General features: G+C 34.4%; 1 protein-coding gene across 1 annotated transcript; it reads left to right on the forward strand.

Moving 5' to 3' along the window:
* The first annotated feature begins 5,736 nt into the window (after positions 1-5,736).
* Positions 5,737-8,692, forward strand: LOC113328318 (serine/threonine-protein kinase rio1-like). Its single transcript, XM_026575429.1, has 10 exons — positions 5,737-5,937; positions 6,251-6,351; positions 6,635-6,748; positions 7,002-7,075; positions 7,249-7,325; positions 7,477-7,560; positions 7,646-7,738; positions 7,835-7,940; positions 8,038-8,094; positions 8,177-8,692. Exons 1-10 carry the CDS (start codon positions 5,737-5,739, stop codon positions 8,272-8,274), a joined length of 1,005 nt encoding a protein of 334 aa, XP_026431214.1. The 3' UTR covers positions 8,275-8,692.
* Positions 8,693-22,333: the final 13,641 nt, after the last annotated feature.

The raw sequence follows: 22,333 nt of genomic DNA on the forward strand, positions 1-22,333 counted from the left end.
TATGCGGGTAATTTCGAAGAAAAGGTTGCTCTTCCACCCATTTGAGGATTTATCTATCCAATACTGTCATAAATTGATATGTATATCTTCAGATTTACAATATGTATTACTCTCGGGTACTTAATTTTGTACCTTATATCAATGCAGGGTGAAGATATTGGTTGCAAGTTTCTCTAATACATAATTTCAGAAGAGTTGGATTATCTAGTGTAATCCACTGCTTTAGCGTTGTTAGGTGAGACTTAATTTTTCGCATTTGCAACCATGATCAATATGTGTTTTAAAATATTGCATTATTAAGAATTTAAAAAAAAATAATATTTGCATTTGCAACCATTGATCGATATATGTTTTAAAATCATTGCTTTATTAAATATTACAAAAATAATAAAATATTATGAGTTTATAGTCAGAACAGAACCAGAAAAAGTTTTAATTTGGAATTATTTTTGATTAGTCTCCACAGATTTATTACAACCTCATAAAACTGATTAACTAACTCCGGCCTATTTCCCTATTTTTCAGTTTAGATATTCATCACAATAGGTCGGACATCACAGACATGACATCTACTTAAATCATTTGTTTTTCTTCAGAACCAATGTGGCGTTATTATAAAGGCGTAAGCGGCAGCAGGTAGAATCCTAAAATAAGGTTCAGAAGAATTTTCATTGTCAATATCAGATAAAGATGAAATTGGAGAAGCTTTAATTTGATTGAATTATTCTTTCAAATATAAAGCTAGTGATATGTATTCTAGACGGCCTAATGCTCACGGAGGTCACCTATCATTATCAATAGTCTAAACCATAAGTTTACTAACCATCTTCGACCTTTCACATGAGACGTATTTTTTCTTTTTTGTTTCGGTAAATGAAATGAGTTAATAATTATATAGTTTGCATATGTAAGGATTATATCTATTTTTTTTGGTTAAAACTTGATGAATAAAGTTACACCCATTTTATAATACTTTTCAGATAAAAAAAAAGTTAGATTTATATTCCAAATGTTTTTTTAATACATGGTATAAATTATTCTAGTTTAGTTTATTGGTATAAAAGTACAATAAATATATTTTGATAAAATGTTTTTCTGACAAACTTTCTTATGATATATTTTTTTTTATAAGTGGATCTTGTAATATTTAATTATATGATTAATCATATATATATACACTACCACACTATAAGAAGTCGATTGATCATATCTTGATTACAGTATATTATATGATTAATCACATCTTGATTACGATATACAATATTAGATTATTGATTATTTATTATTAAATAAAACTTAAAGGAGAACGCAGTATATGTACAAATCAAACAAGAATTAATGTTTTACCTATGAAAATGGTGAAAGATATGTTTTTGATAAATAATACATAACTGTGAACGTTACAAAGAGTGTTATGCCATTAATCAACTTGGCACACGACATTCTTAAGTTCAGAACTATAATTGCTAACAATATTATTGTATATTATCTCACTTAATTGAAGTGAATGGTGTTTTACATATTTTGAATGTTTTTATTGATAACAGTGTTGATATTAGTGTCATGTACTATTTGGAAAGTCAGTGTGTTTTATCAACATTATCAATAGCCAGTTTCTATTGAAAAATGTTATGAAAGCACTATTCAACATTGAGATCGATATTTAAGTTTTCCTTTACAGTTAGTGTATTTATTTACTGTATACTGTAAATTGAATGTAGGAAAGGCTTTTTAACATTTTATTAGATCGACGAATATCGTTGTAAAGAATACAGTTGGAGCTTACGCACATACGAGTATAGATTAAAATTAAAAAAAAAAACTAACAAGTGCAGATGAAAGCATACAAAAACAACCCCTTTGAGAAGTTACTGGATAAACATATCCTATTCTTTATATTTTTTCTTGACAGGGTAGTAAATTTTCTTACCGGATAATATTTCCAATTATAAGAAATTTGTGCAGCTATATCTATAAGCAAATGTAGTTATAATAAATAGCAAGAAATTAGAAGAAAAAAGAAAAACTAGGTCCACTTTTGCAATAAACTCTATATATTAATAAAAAATCATGGTCTCAACTTGGGCCAGTTATAAATAGTAATAAACTCCATATTTTAATATTAATAGATTTTTCTAGTCCCACCATAAGAAATTTACCTTTATATATTAATACAAGCAGCATAATCATAAAATTATAGATCTCGTTACATAAAAATTTAAGATAAATAAAAATATGTATTTATAATTGTTTGAGAAAAGGATATAATTTCTTGGAATGCTATCGCATCTGTTGACTTGCATATGTGTAAAACCTCGTTACTATGTGCACCTTCTTGTTAAAGCCAGAATATTTCCAACTTGTCGAGCAATTTTTTTTTTGGTATACCTCTCTATATTAATAAACTCCATATATTAATAATTTTGTGAAGTCCCAAGACTATTAATATATGGAGTTTTTACTGTAATTAGGTTGCGACTTATGAAGTCTTCAATGAGGGAATTATGCAAAAATCCATGCAATAATGCATGTCTTTTTGCAAGTGACAAAATCGCTAAATATTGTTACGATGTTAGACTTGATCATTCTCCTTTCAATGCGTGCACGGTAATGATACTATGCGACACTGTTTGGTTGAATATAAGCTTGTAAAAGAGTTTATCGGGATTTCGACACAAACTTAAAGTCAGGTTGTTTATAGTATCGAGTTTTAGAAATGGTTGATCTCTCTTTTCCAGATTGCAAATTATTGCAGTAAAACTGATAGTTATCAAATCGTGAAAATTAGTTTTACTCTATGACCAAGGTATTGAAAGAGTGAAGCGTTTTTTCGTTTTTAGGAAGCGATGCGTATGCCGAAGCGTGAAGCGTCGCTTCATGGTTGATGTTTGAAGAGGATGTTTTTGTATAAATAAATTAGTAGTAACTAGTAATTATAAATTTATTAGGAAGATAATATGTATATAAAATTTATATAAGTCTAATTTTTATCAAAAACAAAGCGTGTGTACACCAGTTCAACCTACTCTAGACGGGTGGGAGGTGAGGTATTCAATTCCCCCTTAAAACATTCATATTTTTATTTTAAAAATCTTTAAAAATTTGGTGAAATTTTTAAAGCTTCATGAAAGATGCGCTTCACATGACCGCTTTGGAGCGAAATGCTGGAATTTGAAGCGAAGCGTACGCTTCATGAAAGATGCACTTCACATGATCGCTTCTGAGCGGAGTGCTGAAATTTGAAGCGAAGCGTACGCTTTTAAAAACCATGTCTATGACATTCATTCATTCATGAAAGTTAATTGCTCTTGTGTTTTTTGAAAGGAGCAAATGCAGGTAAACAATGTGACTGTACTCGTAAAAATGGTCACACTTATAAGTTTAGGTATACAGTTGCATTTTCAATATTGTGTTGTTAAAAAAAATTACTTTTTGAAATAAAACAAGTCGGTGAAGTCGCTTTGGTTATAAAATTTCAATACAATTTTCAGAACCAAAATAGTACTCCCTCCGTTTCTTTTTAATAGACTGGTTTTGTTTTTTGAGAAATTTAAGGAAATTAAGAGAGAAAGTGGTCCTCATGACACTTTTCAATAAAAGAAGCGAAGTGAAATGGTCTTCATGACACTTGTCACCAAAAGAAGTAAAGTGAAATAGTAAATGGTGCACATGACACTTGTCATCAAAAGAAGTTAAGAGAAAAGTGGTCCCAGAAAATTAAAGTAACATTTGACTATCCCAATTAGGAAACCAACCTAAATATTTATTTATAAAAATTAGTCTATTAAAAAGGAACGGAGGGAGTAGTTCAGATTTCGGTATTCGTATGAGCTATTTTTTTTAAAGGAATCTACTCAGTTGACACGTACATATACCCCTGTCGGAAGGAAAAAAACCCCAAACACCTCGTAGTTTCTCGTTCCAATTTCACCTTGGCTTAGGTTTATGAATCCTCTCCAAATCCTCCCAAAATCCTCTCATTTTCTATCTACTTTCACCCACGAATCCTCATCATCAACAACATTTACTCCCGAAGAAGCCCTAAAGAAGCTGGCAGAAGAAGCCGTAAAATGGATTTGGAAGAATTTTCAGAAACTGAAATTGGAGAAGCTCTAGAAGACCTAATTCTCATGGAGGTCATCTTAGACCTATAACTTTTCATCGCCTCTCTAATCGGAACCAGAAGTTCACCAGACATCTTAGGACTTCACCGTTAGAGGTACTCAAATTGTGTTTAATTTTGATGTTTAAGAAAAAAATCGATTTTTAACCTCCTAGCAGCTTTACCTGTGTATTGGGGATTCTTGCATGTTGTGCAAGTTTACTTTCTTGTGTAGCTTCTTCGAAAAACTCTCCATACTCGTCAAAATCATCATTCAAGGATGTTGGCTTAACAAAGAGTTGCAATTGAGAGTTGTTGTCGTTAGCTCCTTGTTGTAGTAGAGCTAAAGATTCAGCAGCTGCAATTCTCTCCTCACAATCATCTTCCATTTTCACAAAAAAAATTTCACTCAAAAATATTTTTCCTCCTTCTACTCTCACCTCACTCACCCAAATTCAAATAAAACACACACTAATCATTTATCAAAAATCTTAAGATTTTACTAATTATTATTAATCACTAATCCTGATTAGTGAGGGGTAAATTAGGTAATACGTAAAATACTTAGATAAGGGGTGACCCCGAATTGATATCTGGAACCAATTGTTTTAGCAAATGACAAAAACATGCTTATCTCTGAAAATTGTTTTACTTAATTTTTTTAGCTTATAAATAATTCATTTTTTTATTATTAAATTATAAATATAAATAATATTAAATACACTATTAATGGTCACTATTATTATGATTGTTAAAAAATTTTTAGTACTTAAACACTTTTTAAAATATATATATTAAGTACAAGTTAAATTAATTAATTTTTATATTTATTTTTAATATTGACAATTAAAGGAATTGGTATATAAAATAATTTGAAAGTAAAAAATAATAATTTTTAAAGAATAAAACACAAGAAATTAAAAACAGATTTTATATAAATTTAAGGGTAAGTTTTGTCATTTATAAAAATGAACTAGGGATAAGAATGATAAATCAATCATTAAATTCGGGTGCGACCACAACTTATGTTTTTGTTGCATTTAAAAGCTCCTTCTACCCAGCTTTTAAAAGTTGAGGAATTTGACAGGTGCTTTTGATAAAAAGCACTTTAGTTTTTTTTTATCAAATACTAATTTTAGAAATTATTGACATATATAAATTTTGAAAATGCTTTTGGAAAAATAAAAACATTATCAAACCTAGCCTAAGTATAGAATTTCAAAACAATTTTACGAAGTAATATAGATTTGGTTCAGATTTCTGCTTCTGACTTTTACATCTAGTATCCAAATGCGCTATACATGCACTGTAGCAACTTCTGCTATTGGGAAGGAGTGAGTCAAAAAAAAAAATATATATTTTGGAAACAATAAAAAAAATATTAAAAATAAATTATAATTAGATTAAAAAAAAAAAAATCTACTCCTGACTTCGTACATATACCCCCGTTGGAAGGAAAAACCCGAACACCTCGTATTTTCTCGTTCTACTTTCACTTCGGCTTAGGTTTATGAATCCTCTCAAGATCCTCCCCAAATCCTCTCATTTCCATCTGCTTTCACCCACGAATCCTCATCATCAACTGCATTTACTTCCGAAGAAGCTCTAAAGCAGCTGGTACAAGAAACCCTAAAATGGATTTAGAAGAATTTTCAGAAACTGAAATTGGAGAGGCTTTAGATTTGTTGGATTCTTCTAAAGATGATGGAGCTGCAATTCATCTGTACTCTAGAAGACTTAATGCTCGTGGAGGTCATCTTCTATCAAGACCTCTCCAGCCCCTCTCTAATCGAAACCAGAAGTTCACTAGACATCTTCGACCTTCACCGTTAGAGGTACTCAAAGTTTGTTTAATTTTGATGTTTAAGGATTGAATTGATTTGAATAAAGTTTGGAAAAAGAAAATTGGGTGAATTTTTTTGATGAATAAAGTTAGGGTTTTAGTTCAATTTTTCATAATTTACTCTAGTTCAGCTGGATTTTTGTGAATTCGGTGATTACACGGGATTGAATTGATTTTTAGTGAATTTGGGGAAATTTTTGATGAATAAAGTTAGGGTTTCAGTTTAATTTATCATAATCTCCTCCATTTCAGTTGGATTTGGATTTATTTCCTTGCAATTCTGCTTTTACTGTGGGTTATAATAATTTGTGAGTCTAGGAGTGGGAAGACAAGGAAAAATAGGAGCATGCCCAATTCTGCTACAACTAAAACCACTGACAAGAGAGACCGTGCTACTGTTGAACAGGTTAGGGATTTCATTTGTTTCATATAATTCTTCTGTTTTGTGTTGTTTTGCCATATTCAAATTTATTATTCGCTATTCAAAATAACCTTTGTAACGAGCACACGAGTATGTCTGATTAACTCTATTAACGAACAAATGTCCTGAAGATTAACTTTACTATGTTTGTACTGTCATTGTTACACAGGAAATAAATATATCCTCAAGGTTAACGTTGCTATGTCTGCTTAACTCTTTCAGCCTATATCAGATCTAACATTTCGTTTGGATTTGTTTAAATTAACAGGATATTGATCCAACAACTCGTATGGTGTTGTTCAAAATGCCACTTCAGGGATGGGGATCGTTATATACAAGGGGATTATTGTTTTCGGCGTGGATACTTGAAGCACAATCCCAGGCAAATGCCTAAGACTTGGGAAGAAAATGAAATGAGGAACCTTATAGCCTATAAAAAATGATGTGTAGTTGGTTTTCCTGTGCCACTTGAAATATTGAGTTATAAACTTGATCTCTTAAGAATTGTAATTGTAAGGCCTAATATTGTATGCTTAATAGGGAAAAGAAAATCTTGTCTTAGTAAATGTGAAAATGTGACCGCAGTTCAGAATTTGTGATGTTACTTGTTAAAGTTCTCTATGTTCTGAATCCAGGCTAAAGGCAGCAGGGATCAGGTGCCCAACTCCAATATTTTTGAGGCTTCATGTTTTGGTTATGGAATATATAGGTATGATTTCTTATTCTTAAATTCCTCGTGAGTTAATATCTGATTGAAGTCCTTGAGGAGTAACCTTTCTTCCATCCACTTTGTTTAGTTGAAGTGTCAAATGCATATGATTCTCGTCTCCTCAAATGGTTTTAGTGTTTCTGGAGATTTAATTTGAAGAAATTAATTTACAGGAAAATCAGGGAGGGGTGCTCCTTGTCTCGAGGATGCAAATCTATCTGAAGACAAGATGGGTGAATGCTATGTACAGGTGCGTCAACATCCTTGGAAATTGTAGAAAGAATATTGCTCTTCAGAGTACAACAGCAGACAAAATTGACTGCGTTTCACTGTTTTTGTTGCTATCTTATTGCCACCGGAGATGATGTAAAATTAAGTTTGTATTCTTTATGAATGATCAGATGATTATGGTGATGCGAAATTTATACCAAAAGTGCAACCTGGTGCATGGAGACTTGAGCGAGTATAGCATACTCTATTACGAGGTGGGTCCAATACCCTATGTTCCATTGATCTTTTTTAATTTTTTTTTTCTTAGTCAGCAAGCAACATTTTGTGATTTCTCTGCAGGGTAGCTTGCACGTTATTGATGTTTCCCAATCTGTGGACCTTGACCACCCTCTTGCCTCATACTTCTTACGTTTAGATTGCAAACATGTTTCTGTAAGTTGGTTTACGTTACAATTATGCACCTAGTACTGTTCCCTTAGATTTTATCTTTAAACAAACTGATGATATCAACCAAATGGTATTTTGCAGGATTTTTTCAGAAAGAATGGTGTGAAAGTTTTGAGCACACGAGAACTGTTCGATATTATAGTAGATTCATCTATTACTGATGAATCTGTGCATTCTTATTTAGAAGGTGTTTGATTGATTCTCCATCATCCGTATTGTCATGTTCTAACCCCCTAAACGGGTCGAAAGCATCGTCTGTCTTAATGCATTTACAATGGTTACAGGTTCAACGGGAAATTTTGGTTTGGAGAGATGCGATGTCCAGGCTGATCTCTGTGGAGGTTAATAATCTCGCATCAAGTTCATTTTCAAATTTAAGAAGAAATTCGAAAACCTTACAACTCTTATCTTGTGTCTTTTCAGTCGGACATTCTATGGGGCCCAGACACCGTAGGTTTGCTTTATCTTTCCCCAGCTCCAAAACAGTTATTAAAGCAGCCAGAGAAATCGGGCACGGATGATACCTCTACTGGACAGACGAACAACTTCTGAACCGAATCTGGAACAGATGAAGATGACAAGGAGGAGGAGAACAATGATGATGATTCAGAAGGATTAGAGCCATATGATACTAGGAAGGAGGGTACAAGGGAGACAGTAATCCCTGCAGATAAAAAAGCAGCTCGAAAAGAGAACAAGAAGAAAGTGAAAGAAGAGAAGAGAGAAGCTCGCAAGACCAAAACCCCAAAAGCTGAGAGGAAAAAGAAGAAGAAGCTGTCCAAAAACATCAAACCCAGGTTCTGTTATTAGTAGCTTCAGTCCCCTAATTTATAGAACTGACCAAAACATCAAAGCTGTGTAAAAAAGAATCTGGGATCTGTATTCACGTGTCAACTATCTATAATTATGCCATACTTCTAGATAGTTACAATGGCTATGCCAATGGATTTTTTTGTTGTTGTTGTGACAGGCAAGGAAAAGATTTATTTCCTTCGCCGTATCCAAAACCCCTAGATGATCTTCTTTCCCATGAAAGGATACTTTTTCAGGCCATTTTCTGGGCCACAAATGCACTAGGGTCGGCAGTCTTGGTGTTGGTGTCAGTACTGATCATGTCGAAGCACGATGATGAACGACAATCGAGTACTCAACAACAACCAATGCCTTGAAAGATCAGTTCTTGACCTCCCTCCAATTCAAGATGCACCTGATTTTTGGTTGCACCAATCTGCATTTTAAACCATGTTTGCTTGATTTTAGGTGTAGGTGCCTCAGTTTGCATTATTCCGACTCCCAGAGTCCCAGTGCCTCTCCTTAACACATCTAGCCCTGACCAACGCGAGCAACTATGATCATCACATTCTGAAGAGTGTAAATATAAAAAAGAATATTTCTCCTATACAATTTCTAGAAATTCTACCCGATTAACAAAGACAATAGAAACCATTGGTCACCATACCATAACCAGGAATCAAATCGGGTTTCAAGAGCCTGTCATCTGTGGCATTAGTAGTGGATAACGGCCAAATAGAATTGAGCATTTATTGTCTCTCGTGAAGGCTGATACCGATAGTAAAATAGGACCTTTATCAACAACATAAACGTCCTTTAGCTCAAATGTTCTCGGCACGCCATCTTCAGAGGTGTATGTTAACTTGCAATATCCTTGCTTCGAGGAGCTGGACTTAGTGCCATCAATGTTCCTAAAGAAGTCTGTATGACATCCCGTAGAATAATCGAGAAGCGACTCGTCGGACGTCACATGTCGGTTGGCCCCTGAATCCAAATGCCACTTCGAGCACTCTTCCTCTTTACCAGGACATTTTGAAAAAAACTTATACTTATTATTATTCACCGTGGGAGCCGTAGCATGGATAAATTCTGAAGACACCAACTTTAAGCAACTCTCGTCGCAGATCTGGAAATTGGGAGAGAGGGTTTTGAATCTTTACTGCAGCAATAATGAAGGTTGTCCTAGCTCTCACCACAAAATTTAATGAGCGAATTGTCGCCTTATTAAAAATTAATTAATTAATTTTTTTTTTCTATTTTTTTGAGAAAAGTTGAGTTTTTAAAAAAAAAATAATTTGAAAACTGAGTTCTAGATCTGGAAAATCATTTTAATATTTTGAAAGAAAATGGTTCATTTTAATAATGCACGGTTAAAAATATGTTATCTTTTTAAAAAAGAAAAAAAAATGAAACTAAGCAAAAAAATATTTTCCTATCCGAAATCTAGGAACCAACACGTATCAGTAAAAGATGCCAATAATTCTTCGAGTTTTTGGGTGCTATCATCACACAAAAATTTACTAAGTTGACACGTACATATACCTCGGTCGGAAGGAAAAAACCCCAAACACCTCGTAGTTTCTCGTTCCAATTTCACCTCGGCTTAGGTTTATGAATCCTCTCCAAATCCTCCCAAAATCCTCTCATTTTCTATCTACTTTCACCCACGAATCCTCATCATCAACAACATTTACTCCCGAAGAATCCCTAAAGCAGCTGGCAGAAGAAACCATAAAATGGATTTGGAAGAATTTTCAGAAACTGAAATTGGAGAAGCTTTAGATTTTTTGGGTTCTGCTAAAGATGATGGAGCTGCAATTCATCTATACTCTAGAAGACCTAATTCTCATTGAGGTCATCTTCGACCTAGAACTTTTCAGCCCCTCTCTAATCGGAACCAGAAGTTCACCAGACATCTTAGGCCTTCACCGTTAGAGGTACTCAAATTGTGTTTAAGAAAAAAATCGATTTTTTAACCTCCTAGCAGCTTTACCTGTGTATTGGGGATGCTTGCATGTTGTGCAAGTTTACTTTCTTGTGTAGCTTCTTCGAAAAACTCTCCATACTCGTCAAAATCATCATTCAAGGGTGTTGGCTTAACAAAGAGTTACAATTGAGAGTTGTTGTCGTTAGCTCCTTGTTGTAGTAGAGCTAAAGATTCAGCAGCTGCAATTCTCTCCTCACAATCATCTTCCATTTTCACAAAAAAATTTCCACTCAAAAATATTTTTCCCTCCTTCTACTCTCACCTCACTCACCCAAATTCAAATAAAACACACACTAATAATTTATCAAAAATCTTAAGATTTTACTAATTATTATTAATCACTAATCCTGATTAGTGAGGGGTAGATTAGGTAATACGTAAAATACTTAGATAAGGGGTGACCCCGAATTGATATCTGGAACCAGTTGTTGTAGCAAATGACAAAAACAGGCTTATCTCTGAAAATTGTTTTACTTAATTTTATTATCTTATAAATAATTCATTTTTTTATTATTAAATTATAAATGACAAAATAAAATATTATGACTGAGAATTTTCACTCTTTGCTGCTGAAGGCTGATATTTATTGGGAGAGAAGGTTTTGAATCTTTACTGCATCAATAATGAAGTTTGTCCTAGCTCTCACCTCAAAATTTAATGAGCAAATTGTCGCCTTACTAAAAATTAATTAAATTTTTCCTTTTTTTTTTTTTTGAAGAAAAGTTGAGTTTTTAAAACTAAAAAAATTGAAAACTGAGTTCTAGATACGGAAAATCATTTTAATATTTTGAAAGAAAATGGTTCATTTTAATAATGCACGGTCAAAAATATGTTATCTTGAAAATAGAAAAAAAAATGAAATTAAGCAGAAAATATTCCCCTATCCGAAATCTAGGAACCAACACGTATCAGTAAAAGATGCCAATAATTCTCCGAGTTTTTGGGTGCTATCATCACACAAAAATTTGAAAATCATCTCAAAACTTCTGAATCTGAACCCTGATAAATTCAAGATAACTTTGGATTCTCAAACCCAAAAACTCAGTAGCTGATAAATTCATGATAAACACCAAAAAGTAAATCTCCCCAACTTCAAATATCAACCTCCTATGTCAGACAATAGTAATGCCTATGTATAAAGTCGACTTTTGACCTTGTCTTTCAGGTTTCGCTACATCGGATTTTTATTTTTCAAAAATTGATAAACAGAACTTATATAAAGCCTTTAGTTGGTAACCTAGCAACAAGCTGGGCTCCAACACCTCTTTGAATATCAATGCCTAATCTATGAAAAAATAAAACTATCAAAACCACTGCTAACATCGTTATTAACATTATAATTCTTCAGGCGCTTGAAAAAACACAAAGTATCTTCACCAAGTACCCCAAGAGTAGAAAACGCAACTGTTAACTCAACCTCTAACTCGCTTTTGATTCAGGTACAAATAATGGCCATTATGAAGCCAAAGAATAATGAAGTAACCTTAACTAGCAGCCATTTGTCTACATAAAACTTGACCGCTCCTTCAACTTGCCGTTCTGAACCTTCCTCCGCTTGATTTCTTTCCTGCACCCTCTTCCTTTAGATCTTGTCAGTAGATGTCTTCGGAGTCGAGGAAGCTGCTGCACTAGGTTTCACATTAGACACGGGATTTAATGAGCTTGCTGTTGGATTTTCAGGTGCCTGAAACCACAAACAAGTCATAAATTCTAGCTTTTGACAACTATTTACAGATAGTAACAAGTTTACAGATGCCAATGCTTTTGGTTTACAGAATGAAAAGAAACGGCTGCCCATTGACTCCATATACATGTTGTTGCAGGCTAATAACTTAAAAGGGCTCAGAGTTAACAAATCAGTTACTGTGTTGCAACAGTCAATTACCTAATCGCTGGAAAGATGTGTATGGATGGTTTGATGTCCAAGGATCAATCAATATCAATCAACAACCAAAGGTTGGATTTCCAATTGATGATCACGAACGCACAACCTGTATTATTTCAATTATATAACAAATATAATGCGGAAAAGAAATAACACAGACACCAGAAGTTTTGTTAACGAGAAAACCGAAAATGCAGAAAAACCCCGGGACCTTGTCCAGATTGAATACACACTGTATTAAGCCGCTACAGACACTAGCCTACTCCAAGATAGCTTCGGACTGGACTATAGTTGAACCCCAATTAGTCTCCCACCGATCCAAGGTACAGTTGTACTCCTATGCCTCTGATCCCAGCAGGATACTGCGCACTTGATTCCGCTAGTTGATCTCACCCACAACCAAGAGTTGCTGCAACCCAAAATCGTAGACTTGATAATAAACAAATTTGTCTCACACAGAATAGTCTATCAAAGGATAAATCTGTCTCCCACAGATAAACCCTAGGTTTTGTTCCATCTTAAGATATGAAATCAAGGTGAACAGGAACCAATTGATAATCCGGTCTTATATTCCCGAAGAACAGCCTAGATTTATCAATCACCTCTCTACAATCCTTCCTGACTACACAGGCGGTTTGTCGAGGAATCACAAACAGTGAGACAAAGATGTTTGTGACTTTTTATCTTGCCTATCGGAGAACTCTCACGATCTCAAACCAATCAATAGATTGTACTCGTACGATAGAAGATGAAAGATCAGATCACACAACTACGATAAAAGTAGTATTGGTCTGGCTTCGCAATCCCAATGAAGTCTTTAAGCCGTTAACCTGGTTTTAGAGAAGAAACCAAAGGTTAAAGGAGAATCGACTCTAGCGAGCGGACTAGTATCACCAGACGTGTGGGGATTAGTTTTGCACAATGCTAGATGTCTCCTTTATATAACCTTCAAATCAGGGTTTTGCTTTAGTTAGAAAGCAATCCATATTCACCGTTTGATGAAAACTTGATTTAGATTCAAGCTAATATTTCTCAACCGTTAGATTGAAAACTTAGCTTGTCACACACACTTGGGTAGACATTTACTGGGTTTGCGAAAACCATGCCCAAACGTGTACGTGTTTGTTGGTTAAACATAATAACCCAAAAGGTTAACCATATGAGCATTTCATATTAACCTTGTTCTTCTTCACCATAACTAGTTCAATTAACTCAAATGAACTAGTTAAAGAGTTGTTCAATTGCTATGAGATCTTATGTAACTACACAAGACACAATTGAAACAAAGATGATTCGATTCGATTGAATCGGCTCATGAACTTTATAGCCACGGTTTGCATAAAGCATTCCTTAGTAATTTAAGTTTCATGTTCAGAGCACATCTAGGGGTAATTCCCGATTTTAGTAGAGGACGGGTTATGGTTAGTTGTTCATGAATAAAATAACGAATAATCATATACCGTTTTCTATAAACCGAGTTTCCATCAGTCGTTTCCCAGCGAACGGATACTCGTTACCCGTTGAACCAATCCTGACCAGTGAACATCAATTAACCTGAAAACCATTATGTTCTATAGTTTTTTCAAAAAACACATAGAGAACTCGATCAGGGTTCATTCTACACTTTCATTTTCATAGTTTTTGAAAGAAAAACCAAAGTTCATCATATAACTATTCTCTTCCCGATGTTTCATCTCGATTCAATGATTGGGTTTGTTCGTCAACCTTTCAATTGCTAGTTCCATCTGGTCTCGAGGAGTTTTATCAACTTAATACTCAAAGGTAATGCATTATAAACATAAACCATAACTGCGATTACGTTAAATAGATATGATTTTAATTTGCTAAGTTTTGTGATGAATAACATAATTTGGATGAACGTATTATTGTTAGTTATTTCCTTGTATTTATCATGATTAGTAGGAAATTATTAATTTTATGGATTTATTGAAGGCATGGTTAATTTTCTTGTGATATAGACATACATAACCGTAGTGATGTTGCATGTCTAATTATCTTGGTAATTCACAATTGTGGATGATGTTGAATGCTTAATTTATTTGATGAACATGGTTAATTTTCTAGTGATAATGATATACATAACCCGAGTGATGATACATGTCTAATTATCTTGGTAATTCACAATTATAGATGATGTTGAACGCTTAATTAAGTTATGTGTTGACTATGGCTTTGAGTATGAAACATATTTGGCATTTAAAAAGATTATATGTTGAAATTTTAGTATACATAAATTTTTATTTGTGTGTTTCATTAGGTTATGACATAGAGGGAGTGTAATTTTCAAAAATTGGTAGACAGGGGCATACATACCCAATCAAGATGCACCAGAAATGAAAACGAGGACTAGTTAGGGATGAATAAATCATTATTATAAAGTAGTTGTTGAAAGTCATCCTTCTGCATGTCGAGTACTAGAAAGTTGAGTGTTTTCCTTGATGTTTTCATTTAAGTTTAAGAATGCAGATGTGCAATTGACAAATACTCTTGTAGCTAGATGGTGGTATACAATTAAGACTTTCCATTTTTCCTGGCTTTTATGAAATAGGGTTGACACCTTTAGACTTCATAATGTTGGCGGAATCCCAATATGTAAAGGTGACCCTATACAGTTCACTAGGAGGTTACCGAAAGATGTTAGTGAAAGTTTTGATAATTTGTATTTCCGTGGTGTGATTTTCAACTTACAATGTCAAGCTGCATATTAAATCATATAATAAAACTACTTAGGTTTCAAGTCTTTGAAAATAAACAAAACTTAATGTTGGAAACCATACACAAGAGTAAATCGAAGAATAAACAATCTAAAACAACTGAGTCGCGGATTAGGTCGCTCTTTATACGGTGGTTTGGAACTCTGCTTCTTGATTGTGCTAGCATTCAACCCTTGTTGAAAATCCTATGGGATAAAACAGTTGACAACTCTCTTGTTCGATTTCTCTGCACTTTGAGAAGTCAAACAACAAATAATCTTTTTAACACTTGCTTTGAACTCAAAATAAATGAAAAATGTGGTGTACCATCTTCTCCAAAAAACTGGTTTTTATAACTTCAAAAGAATCAAAACTATTTAATGGAAATAAATTTACTAATTAATCCCTACGAAAAATCCTCCATAACAGTCATAAAACGACATAATTATAATTACCAAAATTAATAATATTAATTATAATATTATTCTCAAAAAGGTGAAGCCGGACAATTATAAATGGTATGACTTAAACTCAAATTGGATAATATTCATAGATGCCTCATTTACAAAAGAAGACCTGTCTGTGGGTTTTTCTCTTATTTTTTATTCCGTAGACCACGAGTTCTTTATGCGCGTGTTGGCAGGTTCGAAGAAGGCGTTTTCGGCCCGACATGCGGAATCAGTAGCCTTGTTAAAGGCGGTCACTTGACTGAAAGAAAACTTATTGTCAAGCGCCTCAATAGTCTCTGATTGCAAAATTCTAGTTGACATATGATGAGCGCAAGCTTCTCTTGGTCAGTCGAAAACACTTTACAGGAAATCAAGGTAATTTTAAAAGAACTTCCTCAAGCACAGGTAAAATTTATACAAAGGAAATACAACTCATCAGCGAACTACATGGCTAAAGAAACAAGGATAAAAAATATCAGCACATGTCCTCCAAATTGCATCAAAAGGTTCCGAAGTCTAGCATTCTCTCTAATGTTTTTGATATAGATGAAATTATAATTCTCTTGTACTATGTTTGCTAGTCAATAAAATTACCTTTTCCATAAAAAAAATAAATCACCAGATCTCCTATGCCTTGCTCTCCCGGAATTTTGTTAAACAACATATAGTTAGTCAAATGTATTGGGTGGGATTTGAACCCAACTCTATAGTGTGGAGCCCAAAATAATACCATCACACTATTTATCTAAGTTTGATATAATATTACAAAACTCTGTTTTTAAATATATATCCTGACAATCCCCCACTTATATTTTAAAAACATTGAGGAAATGCCATATATATCAGTGCATAGGCAAAGGTATCTTTCGACTTGAACCTTTACATAGTGTTAAACTTTATAAGTGTCAGATAACTAGAGCGACTCACGTATTGAACTCTAACTAATATTAGATTATTCAATACACACAATTACATCCAGAGTAAATTTTTAAGGTTTGCACATTACGACAATATGTTATCCCTTTTATAAGGAGCGATCTAGAAAAATTCCCAAGTTCTCAGAGAATGTGGCATACCTTCACATTCGTATTGGTGAATCTATCAGGAACATTCTTGTAGCTAAGTATCACACTCTAAGTTAAGTGTTATAGCTTTGGTCAAGATTTAAACACTCAACTTGTTTCCTTCTTCAAGATATCATGCTATGGGTAGGGTTGTCGCCGGTTTGGGGGGAGAAAGTTACTAATGGGCTTGGGCTGGATGGAACTTGTTGCGCCCTTGAGAACTAGGTTTTTAATCCAAAAGTGAGACCCGGGGGAAGCTCATTTTTGGTTTTTCTTTTTTACAGCCGACTCCGCGAAAACCTAACTCCCTTGTTAATTCGAGAGAGAGAGAGAGCTTAAATCTACAAAAACGAAGAAAAAATTTCTCCAGTTTAAGTAAGATGACTCTTCTGTTTCTTCTCTTTTCTCATATATGTTTGGATTTTGATTTTGTTTTAGTTTGTAATTACAAGTGAAGTAATGATTCTGTTGTTTTCTTTAAATTAGGGTTTTTAAATGGCAATCGCATCTACTTCTTCTCAACTTTATCGCCCATCTTTCGAAATTTATCGAGACCCGCCAGACAAGTGTGAAATCTACATGTACCCCAGAAACAAGGTTGAAGACGACGTTTGGGATGGTGAAATTAATGAACCAGCTCCACCTCCTTATGTTGTTCTGGTGCAAGGACCTCCCAATGCCAGTCAGAATTACTACTACTCATCCAGTCACAACTTCAGATTAAAGTTAATCATTTGTTTGATTTATGCTTGTGTAGGTTGGGAAATCGCTGCTGATTAAATCTCTAGTGAAGCATTTTACCATGGAACATATTATGAATGGTATCCATGGGCCCATCACTATCCCAACAGGTAACTTATCTGCTTAGGGAATACCCTAATTATTATTCATGCACTGTTTGCAATAGTGGGGAAGAAGAAACCATGTCTCACTTGTTCCTGAATTGTCCTTCTGCTACTTTGGTGTGGCAAGAAATTCTTGGATACTCTCATACTCTTTTTGATAACAATACCATTTTCATTGACTGGTTGAATTCCTGGTTCCTTCTGGAAACTCTAGTACTAAGTGCAACATTTATGCCACTGCTTGTTGGTATATCTGGAAAGATAGATGTGATTTTATATTCAAACAAACTCAGCCTAATGTGGGAGTTACTAATATCCGGATTAAGCAGCATCTGTGCAATCATAATAGAATACATGTTATGCAGGATCATATCATGAACAGTTTCCCACTCTTACATGAGGAAACTGACACTACTTTGCAACACAATTACTCCTTCTACTTGGAATGCAGAAGCAGGGTTTGGGAATAATATCAGTATACGCACACTACAAGACACTGAGAACTCATTATATTACACTCTCTAACTATGACAAATATTGCAGGAAATATCATTGGCACTAGAGGACATCCAGGACACTCTGGAGAAGGGCGATCCACAGGAGGGGCAGACCTAGCTTTCCAGTTGGCCAAAGAAATGCAGCACACAAATATCGTAATATCTGCTGAATCAATGGATATTCTAGTTCGCTTTAAGTTGCTCTACCATGAAGCCGCTCAACGAAGATTTCATCTTAATTATTATAAAAGAAGACACAGTCAAGAAGAAAGTAGTCGAAATATAGTCATAGACCCCATACCTTTTGTTTTACTAAATCTTAGCATCATTCATCATAATCAAAACATGGATGCCTTTAATTTAGCTCTTTTTTGTAAGAACAATGCTGGAAGGCTGAGTGGTGCATCCACAACCAATGACAATACAACTCCTTTGTACTGGTCTTAGTGCCTTTCTAGGCCTAAGCTTTTCCTATAAAAAAAGGTATGTTTCAATATATTAATAACTTATTAATTTACCGATAAATTAATACTTCGCTAAATTGATAAAATTTTGCATTCTCAAGACTATTAAGTTATCGAAGCTTTACTGTACTTAGGTTTCAAGCTTTTGAAAATAAACAAAACTTACTATTGGAAACCATACACAAAAGTAAATCGTAGAATAAAAAATCTAAAACAACCGAGTCGCGGACTAGGTCGCTCTCTATACGGTGGTTTGGAACTCTGCTTCTTGATTGTGCTAGCATTCAACTCTTGTCAAAAACCCTATGGGATAAAACAGTTGGGAACTCTCTTGTTCGATTTCTCTGCACTTTGAGAAGTCAAACAACAAATAATCTTTCTAACACTTGCTTAGAACTCAAAATAAATGAAAAATGTGGTGTACCATCTTCTCCAAAAAAACTGGTTTTTGTAACTTCAAAAGAATAAATACTATTTAATGGAAATAAATTTGCTGATTAATCCCTACGGAAAATCCTCCATAACAGTCATACAACGACATAGTTATAATTATCAAAATTAATAATATTAATTATAGAATATTAAGTCAAATATTAATCTCAAAAAGCTGAAGCCGGTCAATTATAAATGGTATGACTTAAACTCATATTGGATAATATTCATAGATGCCTCATTTACAAAAGAAGACCTGTCTATGGGTTTTTTTCTTATTCTTTATTCCATAGACCACGAGTTCTTTGTGCACGTGTTGGCAGGTTCAGAGAAGGCGTCTTCGGCCCTACATGCGGAATCAATAACCTTGTTAAAGGCGGTCACTTGGCTGAAATAAAGCATCTCAGTAGTTTCTGACTGCATAATTCTAGTTGACATATGATGAGCGCAAGCTTCTCTTGGTCAACCGGAAACACTTTACAGGAAATCTAGATAATTTTGCAAGAACTTCCTCAAGCACAGGTAAAATTTATACAAAGGAAATACAACTCAGCGGCGAACTACATGGCTAAAGAAGCAAGGATAAAAAATATTCAGCACATGTTCTCCAAATTGCAACAAAAGGTTCCGAAGTCTAGCATTTTCTCTAATGTTATTGATACAGATGAAATTATAATTCTCTTGTACTATATTTGCTAGTCAATAAAATTACCTTTTCCATCAAAAACATAAATAAATAAAAAATGACCAGATCTCCTAGGCCTTGCTCTCCCGGAATTTTGTTACACAACATATAGTTAGTCAAATGTATTGGGTTGGAGTTGAACCTAACTCTATAGTGTGGAGCCCAAAATAATACCATCACACTATTTATCTAAGTTTGATATGATATTACAAAGTTCTGTTTTTAAATATATATCCTGAAAATCCCCACTTATATTTTAAAAACATTGAGCATGTGTCATATATCAGTGCATAAGCAAAGGTACCTTTCGACTTGAACCTTTACAAAATGTTAAACTTTATAAGTGTCAGGTAACTAGAGCGACCCGCATACTGAACTCTAACTAATACTGGATTCTTCAATACACACAATTATATCTAGAGTATTTTTTTAAAGTTTGCACATTTAGGCCATATAATATCCCTTTTTTAAGGAATGATCTAGAAAAATTCCCAAGTTCCCAGGGAAGGCAACATACCTTCATATTCGTATAGGCGAATCTATCAGGAATATTCTTGTAGCTAAGTATCACACTCTAAGTTAAGTGTTATAGCCTTCGTCAAGATTTGAACACTCAACTTGTTTCCCGCTCCAGGATATCATGCCACGGGTGAGGTTGCCGGTTTGGGTGAGAAAGTTACTAATGGGCTTGGGCTGGATGGAACTTGTTGCGCACTTGAGAACTAGGTTTTTAATCCAAAAGTGACGTCCGAGGGAAGCTCAATTTTGGTTTTTCTTTTTTCCAGCCGTCTCCGCGAAAACCTAACCCCCTTGTTAATTCGAGAGAGAGAGATTAATCTACAAAAACGAAGAAGAAATTTCTGCAGTTTAAGCAAGTGAAAAAGAAATTTTTGTTTTAGTTTGTAATTACAAGTGAAGTAATGATTCTGTTGTTTTCTTTAAATTAGGGTTTTAAAATGGCAATCGCATCTACTTCTTCTCAACTTTATCGCCCATCTTTCGAAATTTATCGAGACCCTCCAGACAAGTGTGAAATTTACAGATACCCCAGAAACAAGGTTGAAGACGACGATTGGGATGGTGAAATTGATGAACCAGCTCCACCTCCTTATATTGTTCCGGTGCAAGGACTTCCCAATGTCAGTAAAAATTCCATAAACAAAATTTTATTGGGCCAAAAATAGGGACGGACTATAATCCGGGTTAGCCCCTTGCTAAGCCCGTCGCTGTCATAGAGTATATCATGTACATTGTTGTGTCCAAGATATTTCAAGCGTGGAGAATGAAAACTTCAGTTTGGTGGTTCAACGAACAAACAAGTTAACGTGGGCAAGAAATTCTTGAAGAAAATTATGACTAAAATCATCAGTGGAGAGCCTATATCGATTGAAGATAGAAAAACCGCCATATACAACCAATGGAACAATGAACTAACACCAAATGTTGTGAGCCGAGCCATCGCAGGGCCGTGTTACGATGAACTTTAACCACGAATAACAAGACAAGTTCAAAAGAGGGATCACTTTTGCTACGTTGAATAAAGTTCATCCTCGGGTAGAAAATTAAGTTCTCTCATGTGAATGCCTCTTCCCAAACTTGCTACGCCAAATTAGTTAAATTGATTCTTGCCATTTCTGAACGTAAGTTCCTGTGGTCTCACCAGAGGACTTGATCTTCCAAATAACAGAGTTTAAGTCCTTCTCTGATTTGTGAAATGATCCTGAGTAAACTTCCTGTTGTAGTAAAACAAATAATAGAGTGAGACCGAAGATAAAGTGTTTTTCTCAAATGACAATACTAAACAAATATGTAAATGAACCATAAAATTTAAGTAACAAAGCCAAAGCTATCTACAGAGCAAGTAGTTGTGATTAACGAAGACAACCCCTTTTTGTTTTACTTCTCAGAGATTTTGCCTTTAAATTGCACCAAAATGCAGTTAGGAAAATCGAGGACGTAAAAGAGAACTACATAATAGAACGTTAGAAGTTAGTCTAGTAACAAGAGAATATAGATATATCTATATTATAAAAAGAAATGGTGTGTAGTCTTATAAATCCGACCATCGATTTCGTCATCCAACGGCTCGGATCGATTCGTTATATGTTCTATATAGACGTCCGTCCATCCCGTTTTTAACATATAATTTTGGACGGCGCGGATTATGTCCGGCCCAACCAAAATTCCCTAATTTTACTTTGACCAATTTTTAGCTTTCATGAACCGCACCCTAACCATGTGGATATTTTATTGGATATTTTATGACAATAACACCTTCCGGTGTTGGTCGTGCTCCCCGGATCGAGAGTTGGGGGAGGGATATTTTCGTGCGTTGGATGCCCAGGGTTTCCTGATCTAACCGTGTTTCCCTACTGATACGCGTTTCCTAATATATAGCAAACCTTATAGCATAAATTTCACACGACTACATGTAACCGTTTATACGAAAAGATTTTGGAGACCTTTTGTCAACTGTATCTCTTTATGGCAAGGGTGATGGATTGATGGCAACACCAAATGTCGAGTTCTATGTCAAATCAATTTGGAATCTTGAACGGTCTGGCAAACTGTCAGCAGTTTCTCTCAAGTCTCAATTCATGATTTTACTCATCTATCTATATTAATTAAATAATGACTAGGAAAGGGATGTTGTGTTCAGTACAGATAGCATGCGTCAACAAAAATAACGATTGTAAATGCCAAGTAAACATGGCTAACCGTGACTAAGTTTCCTTATATTTCTTCTTCGTTTTTATCACCTTGCTT

Source organism: Papaver somniferum, unplaced genomic scaffold (assembly GCF_003573695.1).
Source record: "Papaver somniferum cultivar HN1 unplaced genomic scaffold, ASM357369v1 unplaced-scaffold_107, whole genome shotgun sequence".
In the NCBI taxonomy this organism is placed as follows: Eukaryota; Viridiplantae; Streptophyta; class Magnoliopsida; order Ranunculales; family Papaveraceae; genus Papaver; species Papaver somniferum.